The 19,639-nt window shown below is 47.1% G+C and overlaps 1 protein-coding gene across 17 annotated transcripts in view; it reads right to left on the bottom strand.

The window, feature by feature from the left end:
- TRIM66 (tripartite motif containing 66) overlaps nucleotides 1-19,639 on the bottom strand; it is a 60,854-nt gene that overhangs the window by 18,490 nt on the left and 22,725 nt on the right. For 15 of the 17 annotated variants that reach the window (XM_067749963.1, XM_067749966.1, XM_067749972.1 and 12 more), the window contains 9 exons: nucleotides 17,740-17,844; nucleotides 16,129-16,276; nucleotides 15,088-15,220; nucleotides 14,656-14,772; nucleotides 12,950-13,064; nucleotides 12,249-12,395; nucleotides 9,945-10,062; nucleotides 7,672-8,546; nucleotides 6,150-6,311 (listed from right to left, as the gene is read on the bottom strand). In XM_067749963.1, the coding sequence (XP_067606064.1) occupies nucleotides 6,150-6,311; nucleotides 7,672-8,546; nucleotides 9,945-10,062; nucleotides 12,249-12,395; nucleotides 12,950-13,064; nucleotides 14,656-14,772; nucleotides 15,088-15,220; nucleotides 16,129-16,276; nucleotides 17,740-17,748 (1,824 nt within the window). In that variant the 5' untranslated portion in view covers nucleotides 17,749-17,844. The remainder of the gene's footprint in view (nucleotides 1-6,149; nucleotides 6,312-7,671; nucleotides 8,547-9,944; nucleotides 10,063-12,248; nucleotides 12,396-12,949; nucleotides 13,065-14,655; nucleotides 14,773-15,087; nucleotides 15,221-16,128; nucleotides 16,277-17,739; nucleotides 17,845-19,639) is intronic. The other 2 variants (XM_067749979.1, XM_067749977.1) reach the window with 2 other exon arrangements.

The following is a 19,639-nucleotide window of genomic DNA, read 5'->3' as shown; positions in this document are numbered from 1 at the left end:
CATTAGGTAGAAAGCTAGTGCCCTAGTATGATGTGATTAAGAAGTCAATAAACAGACACTTGGTGCACATACCCTGAGTTTAATACAAATTTCAGGTTGTTACAGAAAGATAATATTGCTGAGGATAAAGTGGCACAGATAGGGTGGTGTTCCACAGAAGTCAATTTTCCAGATATCTGAAACATATCTCTTTCGATAACAAAATGCAGTTAGCTTTAAAATATTATTTTGAAGGGGAGTATTTTTCAAATGCTTTGCACCCTACCCTGTCTTACTAAACAGAGCACATGATGCCTAATGAGACCAATTCTTAGTGATGTAAAAGAACTTTGATGAACCTCTATTGCTGGGGTGTTCTGCAGTTCATTGGTGCTTTAGGGAACTTCTAGGAATGTAGGGCTTAGCTTGTCCTTTCAGTGAATGACTTCACATCATGGCACATTTCCAGGTGAAGTTTCTTGTCTTCTCCCCTGTTGTTAGCTGCCATTATAGAAGTTCTGCCTTCCTGCTTTTACTCTGCTTACTGCTATAATATAGGAAAACTAAAAATTTCCAAAGAAAACCATATAACTAAGCTTGCTAGATCAAGAATGATGACTGGGGGCTTCCCTGGTGGCGCAGTGGTTAAGAGTCCGCCTGCCGATGCAGGGGACACGGGTTCGTGCCCCGGTCTGGGAAGATCCCACATGCCGCGGAGCGGCTGGGCCCGTGAGCCATGGCCGCTGAGCCTGTGCGTCTGGAGCCTGTGCTCCACAACGGGAGAGGCCACAACAGTGAGAGGCCCGAGAACCGCCAAAAAATAAGAAAAAAAAAGAATGCTGACTAGATCAGGCTTATAGTCGCATATAGAATATAATGAGTGAGGTTTGTGACATCTGTTCTTGTTGCTGCTCTGAAGCTTTGCCTGCTCACTTCTGCTTTCAGGTTTTTGTTCTAGAAGTTAAACTCGTCAAAAACTCATCACCATGTAAATGTACAGTAGAAGAAGAGACCAATGTGTCATGTTTTGGAAACATACTGAAGGCCTTCACCCTGGCTGAAGAAACAGATAAGGAGACAAGGATGGAGGTAAATCGATTTGTGAATTAAATCCTTGAGATATTTGAGAATTTCAACAGCTTCATATAAAGTAGACTGGTTTAACAGCAGGAGATCTTGACACAGCTGAATCAGACAGCTGAGGGGGGAACTAACTAACTTTTCTTGCAAGTGGTTTCACAAGTTGATTTTCAATAGGAAAGTTGCTCTTGCTGATGGTGAGTGCCCCTCCGGCTCAACAAAATACTCTTGTATGAAGTAAGGCTATTGCTATAGATGTAACTATGTTGATATCTGCTAACTGACCAAAGTCAAAAGGGAAAACAATCATGGCTGGTGAAGAGAGAAGAAATGAAGACTGCCCAGTGCCCTGATGATACAAGAAGATGGAAAAAGCAAAGAGGATCCCAGAGTCTGAGGTGGAAGGAAGAGGAAAAGAATAAGTGGATTCCAGTAAATCTGAAGTCAAAGCCAGAATGAGTAGAATCGTCAAAACCCAAATTTTGGAGACTAGGAAAACTTAGGCCAGAGGTATTTTTCCCAGGCTGGGTTAAGGAAATTTAAGGCCTAGGAACAAGAACCTGTTTTCACATGAACCAAGAGATAGACAAAGATCTTGGGTTTGGTCTGTGAATAAAATCAGGTTAGAATGAAGGAGACAGGCTTCCTAGAGAGTACAAAATTCAGGGAGCCAGACCTGGGGAGTGTTAGCTCTGTTGGACAGAGCACATCTCTGTACAGTTCTGCACATGTTAACTGGACACAGGCTATGCCCTAAGAAAGCCACACCAGGCCCTGGGAACATTCTGAGAAACGCTGCTGTCAGTGGCAGACTATGAGGAAAAGAAGGTTGCTAAGGCTGAGAACCCATGACCTGGTCCGTAGTAGTGTATTTGGAGACTGTGAAGGCGGATGCCTAGTATTCACTTATGTCAAGGTTTAGAGTATGTATTTAAGCAAATCATTTTCCATCTCTGGGCTTTAATTTCCTCCTCTAGAGGTTAATGTAAATCTCACTGAGTTTTAAGAATCAAATCAAGAGCTCAGGCATCAAAATGCTTTGATAATGGCATAAACGCTATTCATCTGAGTCATTATCCTTGACTCTTCTGCATCACTCTTAATAATCTGGACCACAGGAATGCCTACTACTTCTGTATCATTTGCTGAAAATACATCAAAGACTCCTCTCAAGCCTTAAGCAGCATCTTGGTGGCCTCAAAGTCCTTTGTTGAAGATCTGGGGCCACATTATGAGCAGAAAAGAGGTCCCTCTTGCAAGTGAACTGGGGTTCAGATAGGGCTCTCTGTGACGTGCACAGCCTTGACTCCATGAGTGTTTTGAGGAAAGGAATGTGTGTATTTTTCAGCAGTTGACTAGTTAAGTTTGAAATGAAGCCATCAAAACGGCTTCCAGTTTCACTTGGAATTTAAAGGGGTTCTGTTGCAGAGTTGTCTTTCTTCATCGTCTTTCTTCAGAGTGGCTGAACCAAGATTAAGAAGCATAGGCAACAGCTAGTGCCAAACAAATGTCCAAGTTCATACAAAAACATCCTGCTGGAGGCAGGGAAGGTGGTGGGATAAAATGTTCCCGAGACTGCAGAGCTCAAGCCGCTAGAAAACCCATTCTAGAACTTTCACTTCTCATTTTCAGCAGCAATCTGTTTTCACCATCAGCTTATTTAGTACCAGCTCCTAGGTACTTGTGCACAGCTGCTCAGCTGTAACAGAAGTCCTCCATGTGGTGACACAAAGCAGCTCTGAGCATGACTAGGTCCCTGTGGAACACAGAGTGGTGCCTGGAGCCACAGGTTCCTCTCATCTGTGGCCTCAGATAGACTTCTGACATCCCCCGGCACTCACAGGCCAGTACAGGCTGAGGAGTCGGCTGGGGGCTAAATGCCTTTACCAGATAAAGATAGCCAAGACCAAACTAGGCTGGGTCCTAAGACCTCTCCCCAGCAAGGCCTCAGGCTACTTCAGAGAGTATAAAGATAGGAAAATCCAGCAGGTGAGAGACCACATGGAGTCCTACTTCTCCCACTGCAGTGCACAGAGAGAGGCAATTTAACCTAATCATTGAACACAGGGCTGAGGCAGGAACCTGTGCTCTGGTCCTAACACTGCCAATCGTTGGCTGTGTAACTCTTAGGTGATCACTGAACCTCTCTGTGTCTCAGTTTCCACATCTTTCAAAGGGGAGTAAGAAAGTGGCTTCCTCATAGTACTGCTAGGATAAACAAAGAGATACAATGGAATAATCCTTGTAAAAACCTATGAAAAAAGTAGAAAGTGCTATACAAAGTATTATCAATCAATGATAAGATGCTCAAAATGTTGTTTGGTAACCTTGACCTTCATACCCCCAACCCTGCCCGATCCCAGATTCAAGGCAATGAATTCCCTCAAAAAGAAAGCCCTTCTTCTTATTTCAGGAGCTTTGTGTATAAGCAGTACCCCTCTCAGTCAAGTAGACCCAAAGGTTCCTCTGGGCCAGGACGGCAACCTTGAGGTTCCTTTTTCTGGGAGTCCAAGCCACAAAGAAGCCTACAAAGCATCTGAAAAATGTCAGGCCACTTGCCCCTCCACACCTCTGCACGAACCCAGGTTAACGGCCAGGGGCAGCTCAAAACGAGAAGTTAGAGTTCTTAGGATCTTCTTTAACCCCACTGCCACCCTGCAGCCACACAGGAGGGCAGCATCCCCCTCCCCTCACTGCTCAGAGCACCCTGTGGGCCACCCACACAGGCAGCACGGACTCCATGCTTGCATGTGGCTCACCTCCTTTCCTCTGTACTGGGTGGAGGAGCAGAACTGAGACTCATTAAATAAGCAGAAGCATTTTTAGCATGGCTCCCACTACCAGTTGAGCACTGGCAGTGCCCATGCTTCCTACTGACCTCTAAAGCTAGCTGCCTTCCATTCATCTTATATTCATCTTATAATGTAACTTCCACAGGAGAGCACCAACAATTCAAGACTTAACGTTTTCCTCCCCCCCAAATATGCTTTTCTTCCCATGCTCCCAGCTCAGGTGAATGGCAACTCAGTGAGCTAAGACACACCTCGGACTGTCTTTCCCTCACTTCCCATTGCCAGTCAGACTCCAAGCCCAAAAGCTCCTGTGATCTGATCTCTTGAAGTTCTTGCTGCCTCATCATTCCCATCATTACCTGATTTCATTCAACTTCTCCTATTTCTCCTCTGTACTATTTTGGTCTCTCTTACTACAACTAAAGTGACCTTTCTAAAATTTAATTCAAACCATGTCCCTCCTTGCTAGAAATCCTTCATTCACGCCTCGCAACCCCCAAGACTGAATCCCAACTCCAGAGCATAATTTACAAGGCCTTCCAACCACTCTGGTTTCAATCACGCCCATTCTCCAGTACATCTCATGTTCCTACCGAGCCAAATCATCTGAAACCCCCTAAGTACCCCAGGCTTTCTCTCACTTCTGGACCTTCCTATTTGCCATTCCCTTTGACTATTTATTCTATACTTTCCCCCTTCCTTCCTTTACCAGCCTAACTTCTCCTCCTTCAAATCTCAGCTTAAAATCATGTCCTCTAGGAAGTCTGTGAACAGTCCCTTCTCCCAGAGTTAGGTGCTTCTTCTATACAACCCAATGACTATCACAGCACTTTATCATGCTTTATTGCTGTTGCTTGTTTAACTATCTCTCCCACTAGAATATAAGCTCCAGTGTGAGACTCTTATTCACCAATGTGTGTCTGACACGTAGAAAACTATTTGGCATATAATAGGAGATTAACCTATATTTTTTGAACATTGAGTGAATACACAAATGGGTGGATAGATGGATGGTTGGATGGATAGGTATCTACCCCAGGTGTAAGAATGTAAACCACTAAGAGCCACAAAGGACCAATTTACAGCATCTCTATGGCCTCTAGGCCAGACAATTTTCAAAAGGATAGGGCAGGATGGGCATAGACAAAAAGCCATTAGTACCAGAGGCCTGCCCAGACTTCAAGGGATTTCCAAGTTAACACTTCATTTTTGCCATCTCTTACTTTTTAAAATTCTCTTCTCAAGTATCATTGAGTTAGACTGATCTAAAACATATATGGCAATGGTGCTACTGGGAGAAACATGATGAAGGGTAGGTACACAGAACAACTAGTGGAACTGGAGTTGTATAGCCTAAGGGATGCTGCAGGACCGAGGGTGCAGGCTGGAAGGATACAGAATAGCTGACAGAGCTTCAGGTACAGGGCTGAGTGGAAGTACCAGGAAGGTTGAGGGGACTAGACCAGAAAAGGCAATTGGATAAGTGGAGCAGGGCCAAGGAACACACGGAGTGCTGATGGGAAGGCATGGCACAGCACTGAGGTTCCAGCTAGGAGGATGACCAGGGTAGGGATGAAGGGCAGGGGTTAGAGTAGGACAGCTGAGGAGTCGTGGGATTCTGGGTTATTGCCATGAACGCTTCCACCAGCAGGTAGGTAGATGGACAGGAAGGGCTCCAATAGCTTATCTCCAAGAGATCCCAGTGCCCCTAGATGCTCAGCTACCTCTGCAGGATATCCCTGTAGAGCACTCACCCAATAAATTCCATTAATCCAAATTCTAAGGCCAACGAACTTTGGATTGTGGGACCACATAAAACATTTTCCCCATTTTCATTCATTGCAGACAGAAGAAAGTTCAGGCTTTGGATTCTCATTTTAAATAAACCTTAGCCCTCTTATGTACTAGCTGTAGGACCCTGGATCTCAGTTTCCTTAGCCATAAAATTGGGGTGCCCACCTCACAGTACTGTTGGGAAGGTTAAGTGAAATCACCCTGTGAAGCACCATGCACAGTTCTAGGTACAGAGTGAGGGTTCAATAAGTCGGCTTTCTTTCCCTTTCCCCTTCCTCTCTAAATGAAGCTCAGTTGCTCCCATTTTTACTGTATGTGGGTGTAAATGGGGTAGAGGAGGACCTTGCAGACTCTTTAGGACAGAAGGCATGAGTCAGGGTTGTGTAACATCCAAGGATGGAACAGGGACACTCCTCCCCCCACCCAATCATCCTCATCCAGGTCCCTGGGGTCTTGACAGGCAGTGGGTCCCGTATGGTCAGCAAAAGCAGGCTCTGTTAGTACCTTTCTCACCACATTCGGAGAGGAGTGCTGGATGGCGCTGTCCAGTTGGGGAACACTGTGAGGAGTTTCTTCCCCAGATGCCTGGGGCAAGTTAGCAGTTGTATTCTTGTCAAGAGGGAGAATTGGCTTTGGGCCTTCAGATGCTGGGGACTCATCTGTAGCCTGGAGAAGAAAATAAGAACTTGGGTGGGTTTTACCGCAAAGAGTAGCAGCAGCAGCAAAGGCTAATGCCCACCCTGCACTGTCCGTTGTTACCACCTACACATTGTGAACTGCTTGAAACTTTTTCAGAAAGAAAGATAGTCTTATCTAAATTCTTCCTAATATGACAATCTTAGGACAGAACCCAAACCAAGAATTATGAGCTAACTCTGTCATATTCACCTTAGCAATCATAACAGTTTTGACTTACATTTAAAGAGTTTATGGTCCTCTATAAACCCTAGACCCTTCTCTGCCATCATAAGGATTATTCCATATCCCCTCAAAGGAACTGAGCCTCAGAGGAAGACATCTGAAGCATGATCTGAAGCTGTCAGTCCTGAAGCATAAATGTGAGGCCTTATATTTTGTAATAAAGTAAAAGTCTGTAGAGCTGCTTTGAAGATATAAATGTGGTTACATGTTTAAAGGAGACACCACTATGAAAAAAGTGAGAGGGGAGGAGGAAGGGGCTGGAACAGGAAGCTCTGGGGACAAAGAAAAGCAAGAGTTAAGGATGAAGATGTGGAGTGCTGCAGAAATCCCAGAGGCACAAACTGCACCTCTTCAATTGTCTCTTAGCTGAGAAAAGAGAGGAGCAGCCTTCAGAATCCCCCTAGGGAGAGAACAGGGCCTCCTCTGTGGCATTTCAGAGTCAGCAGCCCCGGATCCAAGTCTTCGCTCTACCACTCAATGTTTTAGGATCTCTAGGCAAACTGCTTGCCCTCTCTGACCTCCACTTCTGCACCTAGAAAAACAGATGGTAATGCCTACATAACAACATTGTTGATAGGACAAATGACATAGTGTATATAAAACATTCCTAGCTTAGTAGGCTTGGAATAAACTCTAAGTCTCTGTCTTAGTGTTATGAAGTGTTATGAAGTTGCTGTCCACTAGCATGTAGGGCACACCTTCACTGCCCTTCCCCCTGTCTGGGATATACAAGTTACAGCAAGGCAAGTGAGGTTACAAAGGTAAGAGACAGCCTCCCTTCTGCCCTGGCGCTAGCTAGAATCCAGCATAGCTCAGGAAGTTCCATTCATGGATAAGGTCCCTAGTGTCACCCAGGAGGACAGGGCTAAGCCAGGCCACTCTGGACAGTATCAAGCCCAGATCTATGTTGGGGCTAAGTACTCCGTTCTCTGGAGCTTTCCTGAGATGGGAGGTGGAGCCCGGCGCAGTCTTGAATTGTGAGGGCTGAGTTCAAGGCCACCCTAAAATGAAGAAACTGTGGTCTTGTGCCACCCTGTGACTGGGAGGCTGTGTTTCCTGCACTGTCCTAGGGAGAATGTGTGTTCCATGCCACCCTGAGGCTCACCTGCACTGTGTCCTCCTGGCTCTGGGACTGGACGGGTGCCGGCTGCCTCACAATGTAGTTGATCTGCCCCACGATGGTTTGCTGAAGATGCTGCGGCGATTTGGCCTGACTCAGCTGCAGGCTGGGCTGTTGAGCCTGAAGGAGAAGCTCCAGGTCCTTCTGCATTTCCTCCAGCTCAAACTTGTGGTGCATTATGTCCACATTCTGGGAACAGGCAGGCCCAGGAGGGCTCTCGTGCTGACTAGAAGCCAGATGCTGGGATGGAGGGAGAGGTGGGGGTGGCTGCTGTTGGGGCGGAGGCGGCGGCTGCTGCTGAAAGTGGCTGAGCTTCAGCTTCTGGTGGTGGCCCAACTGCACCTGGACAGACGGTGTCTGAAAGGTGGGCGGGGCGTGGGCTCCTTGCTGAACATCCTGCGGAGGGACGATGCACACGGGCTGGGAAGTCAGCTGCTGCCCCAGCCGCTGGGATGTGCGCTCTTGCTCCGCAGGGGGCTGGGTTTCCAGCCAGGGTTGAAGTAGCTTTGGTGGATGAGGACGGCAGGGCAGTTCTTTTTCCCTGGGCAGCAGTGGGGAGCACTGCAGTGACCTCAGCTGTTGGGGCACCGTCTCGGAGGGCTGCCTAAAGCTGTGGGCTGGGTGTATGCTGGGCGGCGGGACCTGGCCTTTGAGGGAGGGCAAGACTGGGGAGCAGTGGGAGCAGCACACAGAGGAGGAACACAGTGCTGGAGGCTGGAACTTGCGTGAGGGATGGCTGAGAGTCTCCTGCTGAGCCCCTGGGGACTGGTGGCTTTGATAAAAAGATGATGGTCCCTGTAAGCTTCCATACGCAGGAGTATCTGCCGGGGACAGTTGTCCACCCTCAGTAGTTATACAGCCTAAGAATTCAAAATAGAGAGTGTTTCCAAAGGTAATCTGCAGTTGTTCCCCCTCTGCTACCTCCCACTCCTGGGACCGAAGGATAGCATTCAAAAAAACTTGTACCAGATGCAGAGATTAAGAAATTCAACCCCTGATCCCCAAGACTCAGTCTAGAATGCTTCCAGCAATTGGACCTATATAGACCTGCTTTTGGGGCCTGGGACACTTAGAAATTAGCTCAGCTTTTACCAGATGCTCAGTCCTAACTCTATCTCACTAGAGAAACCACGGGCTCCCTCAAAGAGCACCTACTTCTTTTTTAACAGAATAGCCCAAGAGAGACTCAGACCAAAAAAAAATCAACACTGGGGGAGAAGAAGGAGTGTGTTGGAAAGTGGCAAAGGAGATTCATCCCCAGGACAAATGAGCAAGTCTTCAAATATGGTTCTGGGGAACTGTGTGTTGGGCATGTAGGATGGAAGAGAGTGGGGAAGCTCTAACACCAGGGTCAATGCCAGGCGCCAGTGCTGCGGACTGAGGCCCCTGGGCCCTCATACATGAGTAGATGATATCCATTGCTGTTTCAGGCTAACGGCTCCTTCAGCTCATCTGAGGCTTATTTGGGGAAGAACAAGTGTCTTGAGGGCAGGAGGTGTGTTTTATTCACCTTTGGTCACTTGGTGGCCAGGGTGGGGCCTGACTCAGAGCAGGTGCTCACCAAAGGTCTGTTGAATTAAATCAAAAGGGTAAGGGAAGCAAAAAATAAACCTAAATATATCATTTATCGCTCTGTTAAGTTCAAAACACTTTCACTGAGAATAACAGCCCGGATGAAGGTAGCAGTTGGCCATTAGTTTAACAAACCTACCATTAGGTTGTCAACACAGGCACAACTTCAAGTTGTCTACATTCTGCCTAAAGACTGAATGCCAGCAAGTTATTGCAGCAGGGAAGAAAAACGCACAAGGTCATGAATTATCTGCTTATATCTCAACTCCAAAGGACATGTGTGACACTGTTTGTCTGTCTCCTCTCTGTGTCGCTGAAATATCTCTGTTTGTGCCCACACACATGTGCACTGCCATACAGCATTCTGGAGAGTAGGGCCACTGTCTTGTCTCCTCTTCTAGCAATGAAAACAAGGGAAGAGGGACATTCATGCAGAATAGGAAGCTCAGATCTCAGCTGGTCCTGTTACAAAAGTCCTGTATTGCCATTGCTATTTACGCTATCAACTCTCCCCACCCCCCACCCCAACCCTACCCTCATCACCCCCAGTCATTCAGGTTTGCTCTGGCAGTCTCAGGGAGTGCTTTCTCTTGGGCATATGCTGATCTAGCCAGTAAGCTAAGCAGATGGTCTATATGTGTTCTTAGCAATCATGCACAGGCCCACAGAGTAGGCCCTGGGCTCACCAAGGGAAGCCAGCTGCTTGGTCCAGAAGTTAGGCTCCCAGGTGAATCTGATACTCCAAGGGGAACCAGGGTCTGTGTTACAATTGGTCTCCAGCAATCGCTGCATCTGAAACACAATCTGACAACAGCACCAAAGGTCATTTCTTTGGGCATCTTGCGCCTGAATGACAACGCCCTCTCCCTCACTCTTTGGACAAGTTGAAGGCCAAAGTCCTGGCTGTTTAGCCTGTGGTCCTCCCCCATATGCTTGCTTATTTCCTTACACGTTAGTATCTTCACATTCCTCCGCTTTCCCCCACCCCTACTGATCCCCTTCTTCTTACTGAGGCTTATGGAAAGCCTACATTCTTATCTCTTCCAGGCCTCGAATGATTTTAATTCTCCCTCAGAATATCACTTGGCTGGAAGCCTCTCAAGAGAGTTCCTTTCATTCTACCATAATCTCACATGAAAAGCCAATGGGGGCAGACATTCTCTGAGTTCCCCATAGCTGTCCTTCCATCCGCTTGTAAAACTCCATTACATCCTAGTCAACTGCCCTCTTCCTCCCTCATTCCTTTCATCTATCTCCTATCGCTAACTCTCCCATTTATCTAGGACTTTGGCAAGTATCCAACTGCCCTGACAACATATAGTTAACCAATGTCCTAATCAGCATCTTGGCCTCTTACGTCCTTGATCTCTTTAATGTAAATCACCTTCACCTCTCTTTTCAGTTCACTCACCATATCTAGACCATTTTCATCATCTAGAACCATTCTACCTATGAGACCTTAAACTCCAACAACCCACCCCCTGATCATAACCAGCTCTCACTCTGAGCATGCTCTTCAGCCTCATTGGACTCCCCAAGCCCTGCTCCCTTAGTCCATAGGGTCGTCCCAGCTTTCCATCATTTTCAGTAACAATGTCACTAGTGCCCTAGTTCCCTTCCCATCCCCAATGTCTGACCTTGGGTCAATCCAGCCATCCCAAAGCCATGTTATCTGGGTCACTACACTGATCATTACCCTCAGGGGTACCCTTCAGTCCTTCTTCTTGTCACTTCCTATCTTGTCAGCTTCCTCTACCATGGTCCTTAATGACTATCTAAAATTTTTACTTCTCTCCTCAATGTCATTTACCCAATGACTAACCCTCTCATTATCACCTCCAACTTCACAGAGGGTGAAAAAACCCATAAAAGACAATTTCCCTCAAACTTGTATCCCTCCTATCTCCAAACTTAACTACATTATATTGACACCTTCCTGTCCTCTGATCTCAGAGGAAAGGAGTGCCTCTTGTTTAAGGTCAACCAGTTCACTCTAGGTCCCACTTCTTTCTGCCCTTCCAGTATGCTTCCTCTACCACACATCTCTTCTACCTTCAACCACTTCTCCCAAATAAAGATGTGCAAATGTCTTCCTTACTTTAAAAAAGTATTCCAACCCTGTCTCCTTCTCAAGCTACCTTCTTACTTCCCTTCTTTTCACTTCTGTCTCTACTTCCTCACCTCCCATCCTCAGCTTCCTCATTCTAGCTTTTGACCCTTCTACTTTGTGGGAATGTCTTCCAAAAGATTACCAGGGACCTCCTGATTCCCAGACCTCAAGGCTTCGCTTCACTACTCATGCCCCTTCACCTATGTAGCAATGATAACATTGATTACTTAAAATGTGAAACTCTGTTAATTTCTGTGCACCACACTCTCCTATTTCTCCTCTCACCTCTGATGCTTGCTTCTCATCTCTTTCACTCATCTTCTTCCTCTGTCTATGTGAAAATGACGGCATTTCCTTGGGCTCCAGGTTTGTTCTTCTCTTCTTCCTTCACACACTCTTCCAATATCACTGATATCCCAGTGACTCCCACATCTCTCTCTCTCTAACCCTGACTTTTCTTCCGACCTCCAGACCCATCTATCAAAGCAGGTTTGGGACAGCTCCCTTTAAATGCCCTATAGGCACCTTTACTTCAACATATCCAAATATAAACCCCATCAACATCCTTCAAAATTCTTGCTTCTTTTCCTGGGGATCATCACCCTCCCAAGCCCAACACTTCAATGTCATCCTCAACTCCTCCTTTCCTCTTAGGTCCCATTTAAACCCAAATAACTTCCTATGGAATGTTCAGCACACTGCTAGTATTAATGCCTGGATCCATGACCTAAGACAGAACTACAGAACTTCCCAGCTGAGTTGCTTGGAGGAAGGCAGGTCTATTCCAGCACCTGGGTCCTTAGCACTGTGGGGTTTGGTCAAAGATGGTTTTCACTTACTAACCCAAAGTCAGTGATTGAGGAGTGGGAGTTCTTCTTACCAGCTCTTTGCTGAAAAGGAAAGGGATGCTGGTTTTGCTGCAGACAGCCCAATTAATGAAATTCTGCACATGCTCAAATTGACGGTTGAGAACCATGATGCTCTGCAACTGCTGCTCCAGCTTCCGCTTCCTTTCATTAGTAATGCCCTGGTTACGAAGAGAGAAGACAGAGTCCCTGATCCTGTTCTTGGACTGCAGGCCACATGCTTGGGAAGTCTGGTGGTCTGTGTGTATCAGTGTAAACACAGATGGAATCAGATGAAACTGCACCCCTGAGAGGAGGACATGGGCTGCTGAGGGATGGATGGAGGGAGGGAGGGAGGGAGGGAGACAGGGTAGGTAGATTTTATAGTACAAACATGGAATGGCTAATAAATGAATGAGAAAATGAATGAATGTCTGCATCTCTTGGGCATAGCTTGTTTCATATCTCTTTCAAGGCTATAACCCTGCATAGTCCAGGAAGGCAGTTGCCTTACTGCCACAGCATTAATGGGAGTTTGATCTGATTCTCTAGCCCTTAATGAGCCAACTTCCCAAAATTAGACTGGACATTTTAAGATACAGGGAGCAGCAGAGAGCTATGGAAACTATATATCTGAATTCTAGCCCAGGCATCTCTGAGCCCTGAGACAAGGTTGATATGTGCCTGGTTTCTGCCCCAGGGAAAGAACAGAACCCATCCATCTGCTCACATATACCTCCAGCTCCTCTATGAGCCCACTGGCCTGTTTGTTCAGCTCGTTCATCAGAACCATCTTGGCCATTTTGATCTGGTTTTCCACCTTCCTGTGCTGATGCTTCACCTCAAAAATCCTGTAAACAACAGGATGAGACAGAGCATGGTGAGACCTTCCCCCCAGGCCTACGAGAGCCTACAGACAGCAAACGTAAGAGCCTACAGTGTGGAGGCTGCCTACTGAGATCAGGGCCCACCAGGTACCAAATGTAAAGAAACAAGAACCTTCCTCCACCACCCATCCCACTCTTTGTACAACCCAGCCCACTTGATCTAAGTGGGACAATGGCCCAAAGTTCAACGCAGTTTTCTCTAGGTAAACTGCAGGGCCACGCCCAGGTCAACCCAGTAGCTCACCAGTTCACACAGCACTAGAGGCAGGACAGAGAGAGTGAGTACAGTTATGACTTCATGTAAACAGCGTCACTAAACACCGTCATGCAGTAAAAAGAGCACAGGTAGAGACAGAAAGTAGACTAGTGGTTGCCAAGGGCTGGGGATGTTGCACGGTGAATGGGGAGTGACTACTAATGTGTATGGGGTCTCTTTTTAGGGTGATAAAAAGGGTCTTTCAAAAGTAGACAGTAGGGGACTTCCCTGGTGGTGCAGTGGTTAAGAATCCACCTGCCAATGCAGGGGACAAGGGTTTGAGCCCTGGCTCAGGAAGATCCCACATGCCGTGGAGCAACTAAGCCTGTGTGCCACAACTACTGAGACCGTGCGCCTAGAGTCTGTGCTCTGCAACAAGAGAAGCCACCACAATGAGAAGCCCACACACCACAACAAAGAGTAGCCCCTGCTAGCTGCAACTAGAGAAAGCCCATGAGCAGCAATGAAGACCCAACACAGCTAAAAATAAATAAATATATTCATATATTAAAAAAAAACATAGACAGTAATAATGGTTATATAACTCTATGAATATGCAAAAAAACTCACTGAATTGTACATTTTAAAAGGGCAATTTTATGGTATATAAATTATATATAAAGTCATTAAAGCCATTTTAAAAAGCCATTAAAAAAAACAAACATGGGCTTTGAAGCCACATAGATCTAGCTTCCAAACCCAGCTCAGTCTCTGACTAGCTGTGTGATCTCAGACAAGTCACCTAACCTATCTGAACCTTAGCCTCCTCATCAGTACAATGGAGATAACCCCAACTCAAAGAATTATAAGAACTGATCAAAATGATGCATGCATGATGCCCAACCCAGTGCCTGTCGTGATGATCTCTCAGTACATACTTGTTTCTCTTTCCACAGAAAATACAGATGATTTCACGTCATGTGTAGGTCTATATGGAAAACACTGGGAAAGGGGTGATAAAGGGTAGATTGCCACTGACTTGTACCCACATGATAAGCAGCACTCTTCCCCAATATCTACTCTGTGCCCTTGTCCTTAAGCACCTACCTTTGGCTACTTCATGGCCACTTTCAGAAGGCATGTACTTTAGCCCAGGCTCACTGTGATCATCCTGACCTAGCTTGGCCCCATGCACCAAGTGATGACCCAAAACCCCCTCCCTGGCCCTGAGACCTCTAAGGCCAGGACATATGCCAATGTCTGCATGTCTTCCTTATAAGTACTCCATCCTAGTACTGTGACCCAGGATGAGAGGGAACAGTGCATTTCCAGTGCTGACAAGGGGCTAGCCGATGTTACCTGTCCTCAATTTGCTTTGCAGATGTCTGTAGACTAGCTTTCTTATGTGCCACCTGTGTAGTCACACTTTCCAGAAGCATCCTCTGGTTTTGCAAAACTTCTTCAAGATGTCTACACCTAGAGCAGGAGGCAGAGAAAAAGCTGAGGAGGACTGAGTCTTATTCTGAGCACACCAGCCAAGAGAGAATCCCCACAGTGCATTGTCTCAGCCAGGTCCATGGAGGCTGGGGTTACATGTAGTGAGTCAGAGACTCTTGGCCCTTCAGGCCCTCTCCAGAGAAAGCCCACAACAGGAACAGGGAAGAACTTCAGCCCAGGGGCTGAAGGTTGGCTTGAGCAGGGAGAGGATTCTGAAGTACTGGGAGCCCAGCGCTCTCATAGGTAGAGTCCAGAGCCCTCCCAGTTCCCCTTTGGGCAGCCCGCCGGCCCCACCTGTGCTCTTTGTGTTCCACCATGAGGCAGCTATGGCATGTGAGCACATCACAGGTCTCGCAGAATAGCTTGAGCACTTCCTGTGTGTGTAGAGGACAGTACAAGGCGAAGTCTCCAGAACCACCATTCACTCCTGCCAGAGAAGATGGAGAAAGTGGGCTTCTCTTGCTCAGGAAGACCTCTTAGTTTAAGTTCCACTGAGCATCCCTCAGCCATCTATGGACACAGGGAAGACACAGAGCTTGGAGGGAAGGTGGTACAAAGTAAGAGAGGCCTCTCTCTGGACCAGTGAGGTTCCAGGAACACAAGGAGGAAGGCAGGCTTAGACTGGCTGGATTTGCCCATCTGTCCAGAAATAACTGGCCATCAAGCCCCAGGCACCCCACCACCTGGTGAGCCTGAGGAAGGGGCTTGCTACCTGCTGCACATGGATCTCCTGCAGAATAGTGAGTCCTCTAAAACTCAACCTAAATCTCCTCATTAACCAGGATTCTGTTATGGTGAGGCTGAAACAAGCTACCCAACCTTGCCAGGCTCCAGACCAGATCACATGGGTCATGAACTTTGGTTCCTGTCTGACGAAGGTAAAACCCTTCTCAGAGTTCGAGGGCCTTGAGAAAAGACTTTCAAGAAGACTGTCACTTAAAACAGATGGTGCTGGATGGATAAATGGACAAACCCTGATCCAGTCTGCTGAATTAATCAAGTAACTAAACAGAAGTGAGGGCCGTTTGCTTGAAACAGAGGTGAAAGATAGGGAACTCAATTACCTTCTGTGGTAATTCGAGACTATTCCTCCCTGCACTGCCTCACCCACCCTCACCCACGCCCCCGCTGCTCCCCCCAGCAGGGAGAGCCTAGAGTGAGTTTACACTGTGATGTGACTCTGCAGGGGACAGCTTTCCTTCAGGAAAGGCTCTGAGACCACCCCTACTCTCACCCCCAGCAGGGAAACGAGGTCAGAGAGCTATTCTCCAAAGATTCTATGGTTTGCTACTACTTAAGTGCATGTGAGCTAGTGGAGAGGGTGAGGAGTGATACCTGGAGATCCCTTCTGGGTCCGGGGAAAGAGTGGGCCCCCAGGGGCAGGGCCGTGCCGGTGCTCCTCCGTGCAGGAGCTGCACAGCCAGCGGTTGCAGTAGGTACAGAGGATGTGTGCCGCCCTCTTCTCCTTGCACTCGGAGCAGTTCTAGAGGTAGAGAGTTCTAGAATTACTGACGTATCTTCATCACTTGGGCCTGCTTTTATGAGTGGTAAATACTCTAGGCACTGGGGTCCTGCAGGGCTGTTCCTCCACTGTTTTGGAGTGCAGTCAATTCTGGAGAGCTGCCTGGGAGTGACATGCAGGGGCGTGTGAGGCATAGCGCCCTTTGTGACTAAGCGTACTGCCCTCGGGAGCTATTCACACAAGTCCCGTGCTGCAGCTGAGGATACGCAGATGAATAAGGCAAGGATCTGCTCTCAAGGTACACACAGCCTGGACGGGGTGGCAGACATTCAGTGGGTAATGCTGTGATGAAAGGATGCACCAAGTGCTAAGGAAGCAAAGAGAGGTTTCCAGGAGTTCCATCCAGGAGCAGCCATGAAAGGTTCCATAAAGAGCTGACATTTGAGTTGGATATTGAATGACAAGTAGAAGTTCACCAGGCAGACAAGGGAGGAAAATGGAAAGCACAGGCGAGAGCGAAAACTGTAATGTGCCTATGGAGAGGAAGAAGCTGCAGCTGTATGAGTACACAGAAAGATGATCATACGCAGCCAGGAAAAAGTGAGATGGACCAACTCTCAGAGCTGTGTTTCCACTGCTGCGGCCTGCCAGGACCAAGAGTCCCTAGCCTTCTTCTAGTACAAATGTTCATTCATTGGTCAGCAAACATCATGCAGGGCTGATATAAAAGGTGGAGAAGAAGAAAAATTAGTCTGTCTGTGCATGAATAATACAGGCCACCAAACTGATGTGGATCCTGACAGCTTTGTCCTCACACTGGGATCTGACAAACCCACAGCAAGAAAAAGAAAAAAGAGGAGAAATACAAGTTTTACTGACCAAACTATGAATTCTTTGAGGGTAGAGACATGGGTCTCTGTCTTCCTAGCACCCAGGCCCTGGCATATCAGACATTCAGTAAGAATTTAATACAGGTGCAAGTAAGTAAAACGGCAAATGAATAAAATGTAGTGGGCAAGGATACCCCAGTGGAGAAAGGAACAGAAGGGATACCAGTCAGTAAGTGATGTGAAATTTCAGAAACTCACGCATTAGTTGTTAAATATAAGCATAACTGATGAACCCATTTATCCCAGGCTGGTGCATGAGTTTCAACTCAGTGTGCCGGGGTGGGTGGAGGGTGGGGAATAAAAGCTTAGTACCCATAGTTTTCAGTAAGAGCTATAAGAGAGAGAAAACACCCCAATTTTGCTTCCCCAACTGAAACATTTTGGTTCTCTTCTGGATAGAAGTATGGATGGATGGATAGATGGATGGATGGATAGATGGATGGATGGATGAATGGATGGGTGGATGGATGATTAGGCAAACTGGTGGAAGGGTAACAAGTCAGATGGAGTGATGGGTGGACAGACAGACTTATGGACAGGGGTTCCATAGATTTCTGAACAGGATCAGCTGTTTCTTTGCTTGTCCTGACTTACCCTGGCCATCTTGGATTGCTCAGAAGGAAAGCACTGCAGCAAAAAAATGTTCAGTTACATCCCTGGTAAGGTATACTCGCTTACACCCAGGACAGGAGATGAGCTCTGGGAGAAGGTGGGAAAGATAGCAAAGTCAGGGCAACACTGCAGATTATACATAACATAGGACCTAGACACAAGGCTTTCTAATACACAACACCAAGGTATGTACCAATACCACTTGTGCCAAAATGAAATATGTTTGATGCCATAGCCTGCACTTACCATCTAGGTGCTCCGGACATGACCATCCAATTAGCGGCCTGCCCTACAGAACTTCCCACATCCTCATCTTTGCCTGATCCTACATTCCTTTCCTCCCTACAAGCCATGTTACTAGAGGCCCAACCCTGCTCCACTTCTGATAATCAGGTGCCTTCCTGCTGCTCCCACTCTGCATTCCACAGTCCTGAGAGCCTGGTTCCCACTATTGGCTAAGTTCAAAGGGGTCAGTTTAGCCCAGGGCACAGCTCCAGCCATTTACATTACTGTGTAGTAGAATTACTTTAAAGATCTCAAAGCTAGAGCTTCCAAGAAGGTTCTAGCCAGAGAAAGGCAAGGACTCCCTGCCTGCTCATCTAGGAGGTATTCTTCTCTTGTTACAACCAATACCAGTTGGTCTGCCTCTGGGGCTCAAAGAGGTTTTGCTGGGCCTTCTCCACCCAGTCCATGTTGGGTGCACCACATATATGTGTGTTTCACCCGTGAACATGAACATCTTGTCCTACTCCCCTCTCCCCAGAGAAATGCAGCAGTCTCCAACACATTCATCAGCATGGTGGACTCCTGAACTATATAAGCAGCATGACACTGCTGCCACCCTGGAGATTGTAGTACTTCAGGTCCACCCCACTGGCACTCAGTCCACTGGGTACAAGGAGATGAGCTTCCTGAGGAGGGCCAGGTGCCTGCGCCCAGGGATGAGGACACCCTGAAAAGCGGCTGGCTATGCCAGTGCATGCAGCAATACCACCACAGTCTTCTCTGCCCCATATCACCAAAATGATACAATGGCAGTTGCTCTAGACTTGCAGGCAGACAGACTTAAGCCCAAACACCACCAAGGTCTACCACTCAGCGACCTTGGTTGGGCAAGTCACTTAGTCTCACTTAACTCCTCTGTGCCCCAGATGTAAAATAGAAAGGAAAAACAGGAGTTGCTATGAGGACTGAATTAAACAATACTTGAGAATTCACATGATCCTCCATGAATGTTGACTTTGAATTCAAAAGATTTCTCATATCCCATTCATGGTAGGGCAATAACCTCAATTATCAACTCTCCCAGGTGATGAAAGTCAGATAGTCTGAGAGGGAGATTGAAAAAGTGGTCACAAATTCTCCTCCTCCCTGTGTCCATGCCTTGCAATCCTATCCATTAAAAGTGGAGTCTTCTCTATCCTTTGAAGCTAGGCTGCCCTCATGACCCGCTTTGGCCAACAGAATGTAGCAAAAATGACACTAAGTTCTAAGCCCAGGCCTCAAGTGGCTTTATATGACTCTGCTCTCGCTCTCAAAACTCTAAGACTGCCACGTGAACAACCCCAGGTTAGACTGCTGGAAGATGAGAAACCATGTAGAGAGAGGCCTCAGTTGTCTCAGGTATCCCACCTGCAGCCGTCACAAACCAGGTAGCCCCAACTGACCCACAAGCTGAACACAGACATGGGTAAGCACAGCAGAGATTAGCCAAGCCCAGCCCAGCCCAGAAGAACTACCCAGAGCATCCCAGCCCAAACCCTCAACCTGTAGAATCATAAATAAAGCTTGGTTGTTGTTTTAACCACTAAGTTTTGGAGTGGTTTTTTATGCAGCAAAAGATAACTGATATATTCTGGAAAAATCAAAATCTACAAAATCA

The sequence above is a fragment of the Pseudorca crassidens genome, chromosome 9, assembly GCF_039906515.1.
Source record: "Pseudorca crassidens isolate mPseCra1 chromosome 9, mPseCra1.hap1, whole genome shotgun sequence".
In the NCBI taxonomy this organism is placed as follows: Eukaryota; Metazoa; Chordata; class Mammalia; order Artiodactyla; family Delphinidae; genus Pseudorca; species Pseudorca crassidens.
Note: the sequence above shows the minus strand (reverse complement) of the source record. Positions and strands in the feature narration are given on the sequence as shown.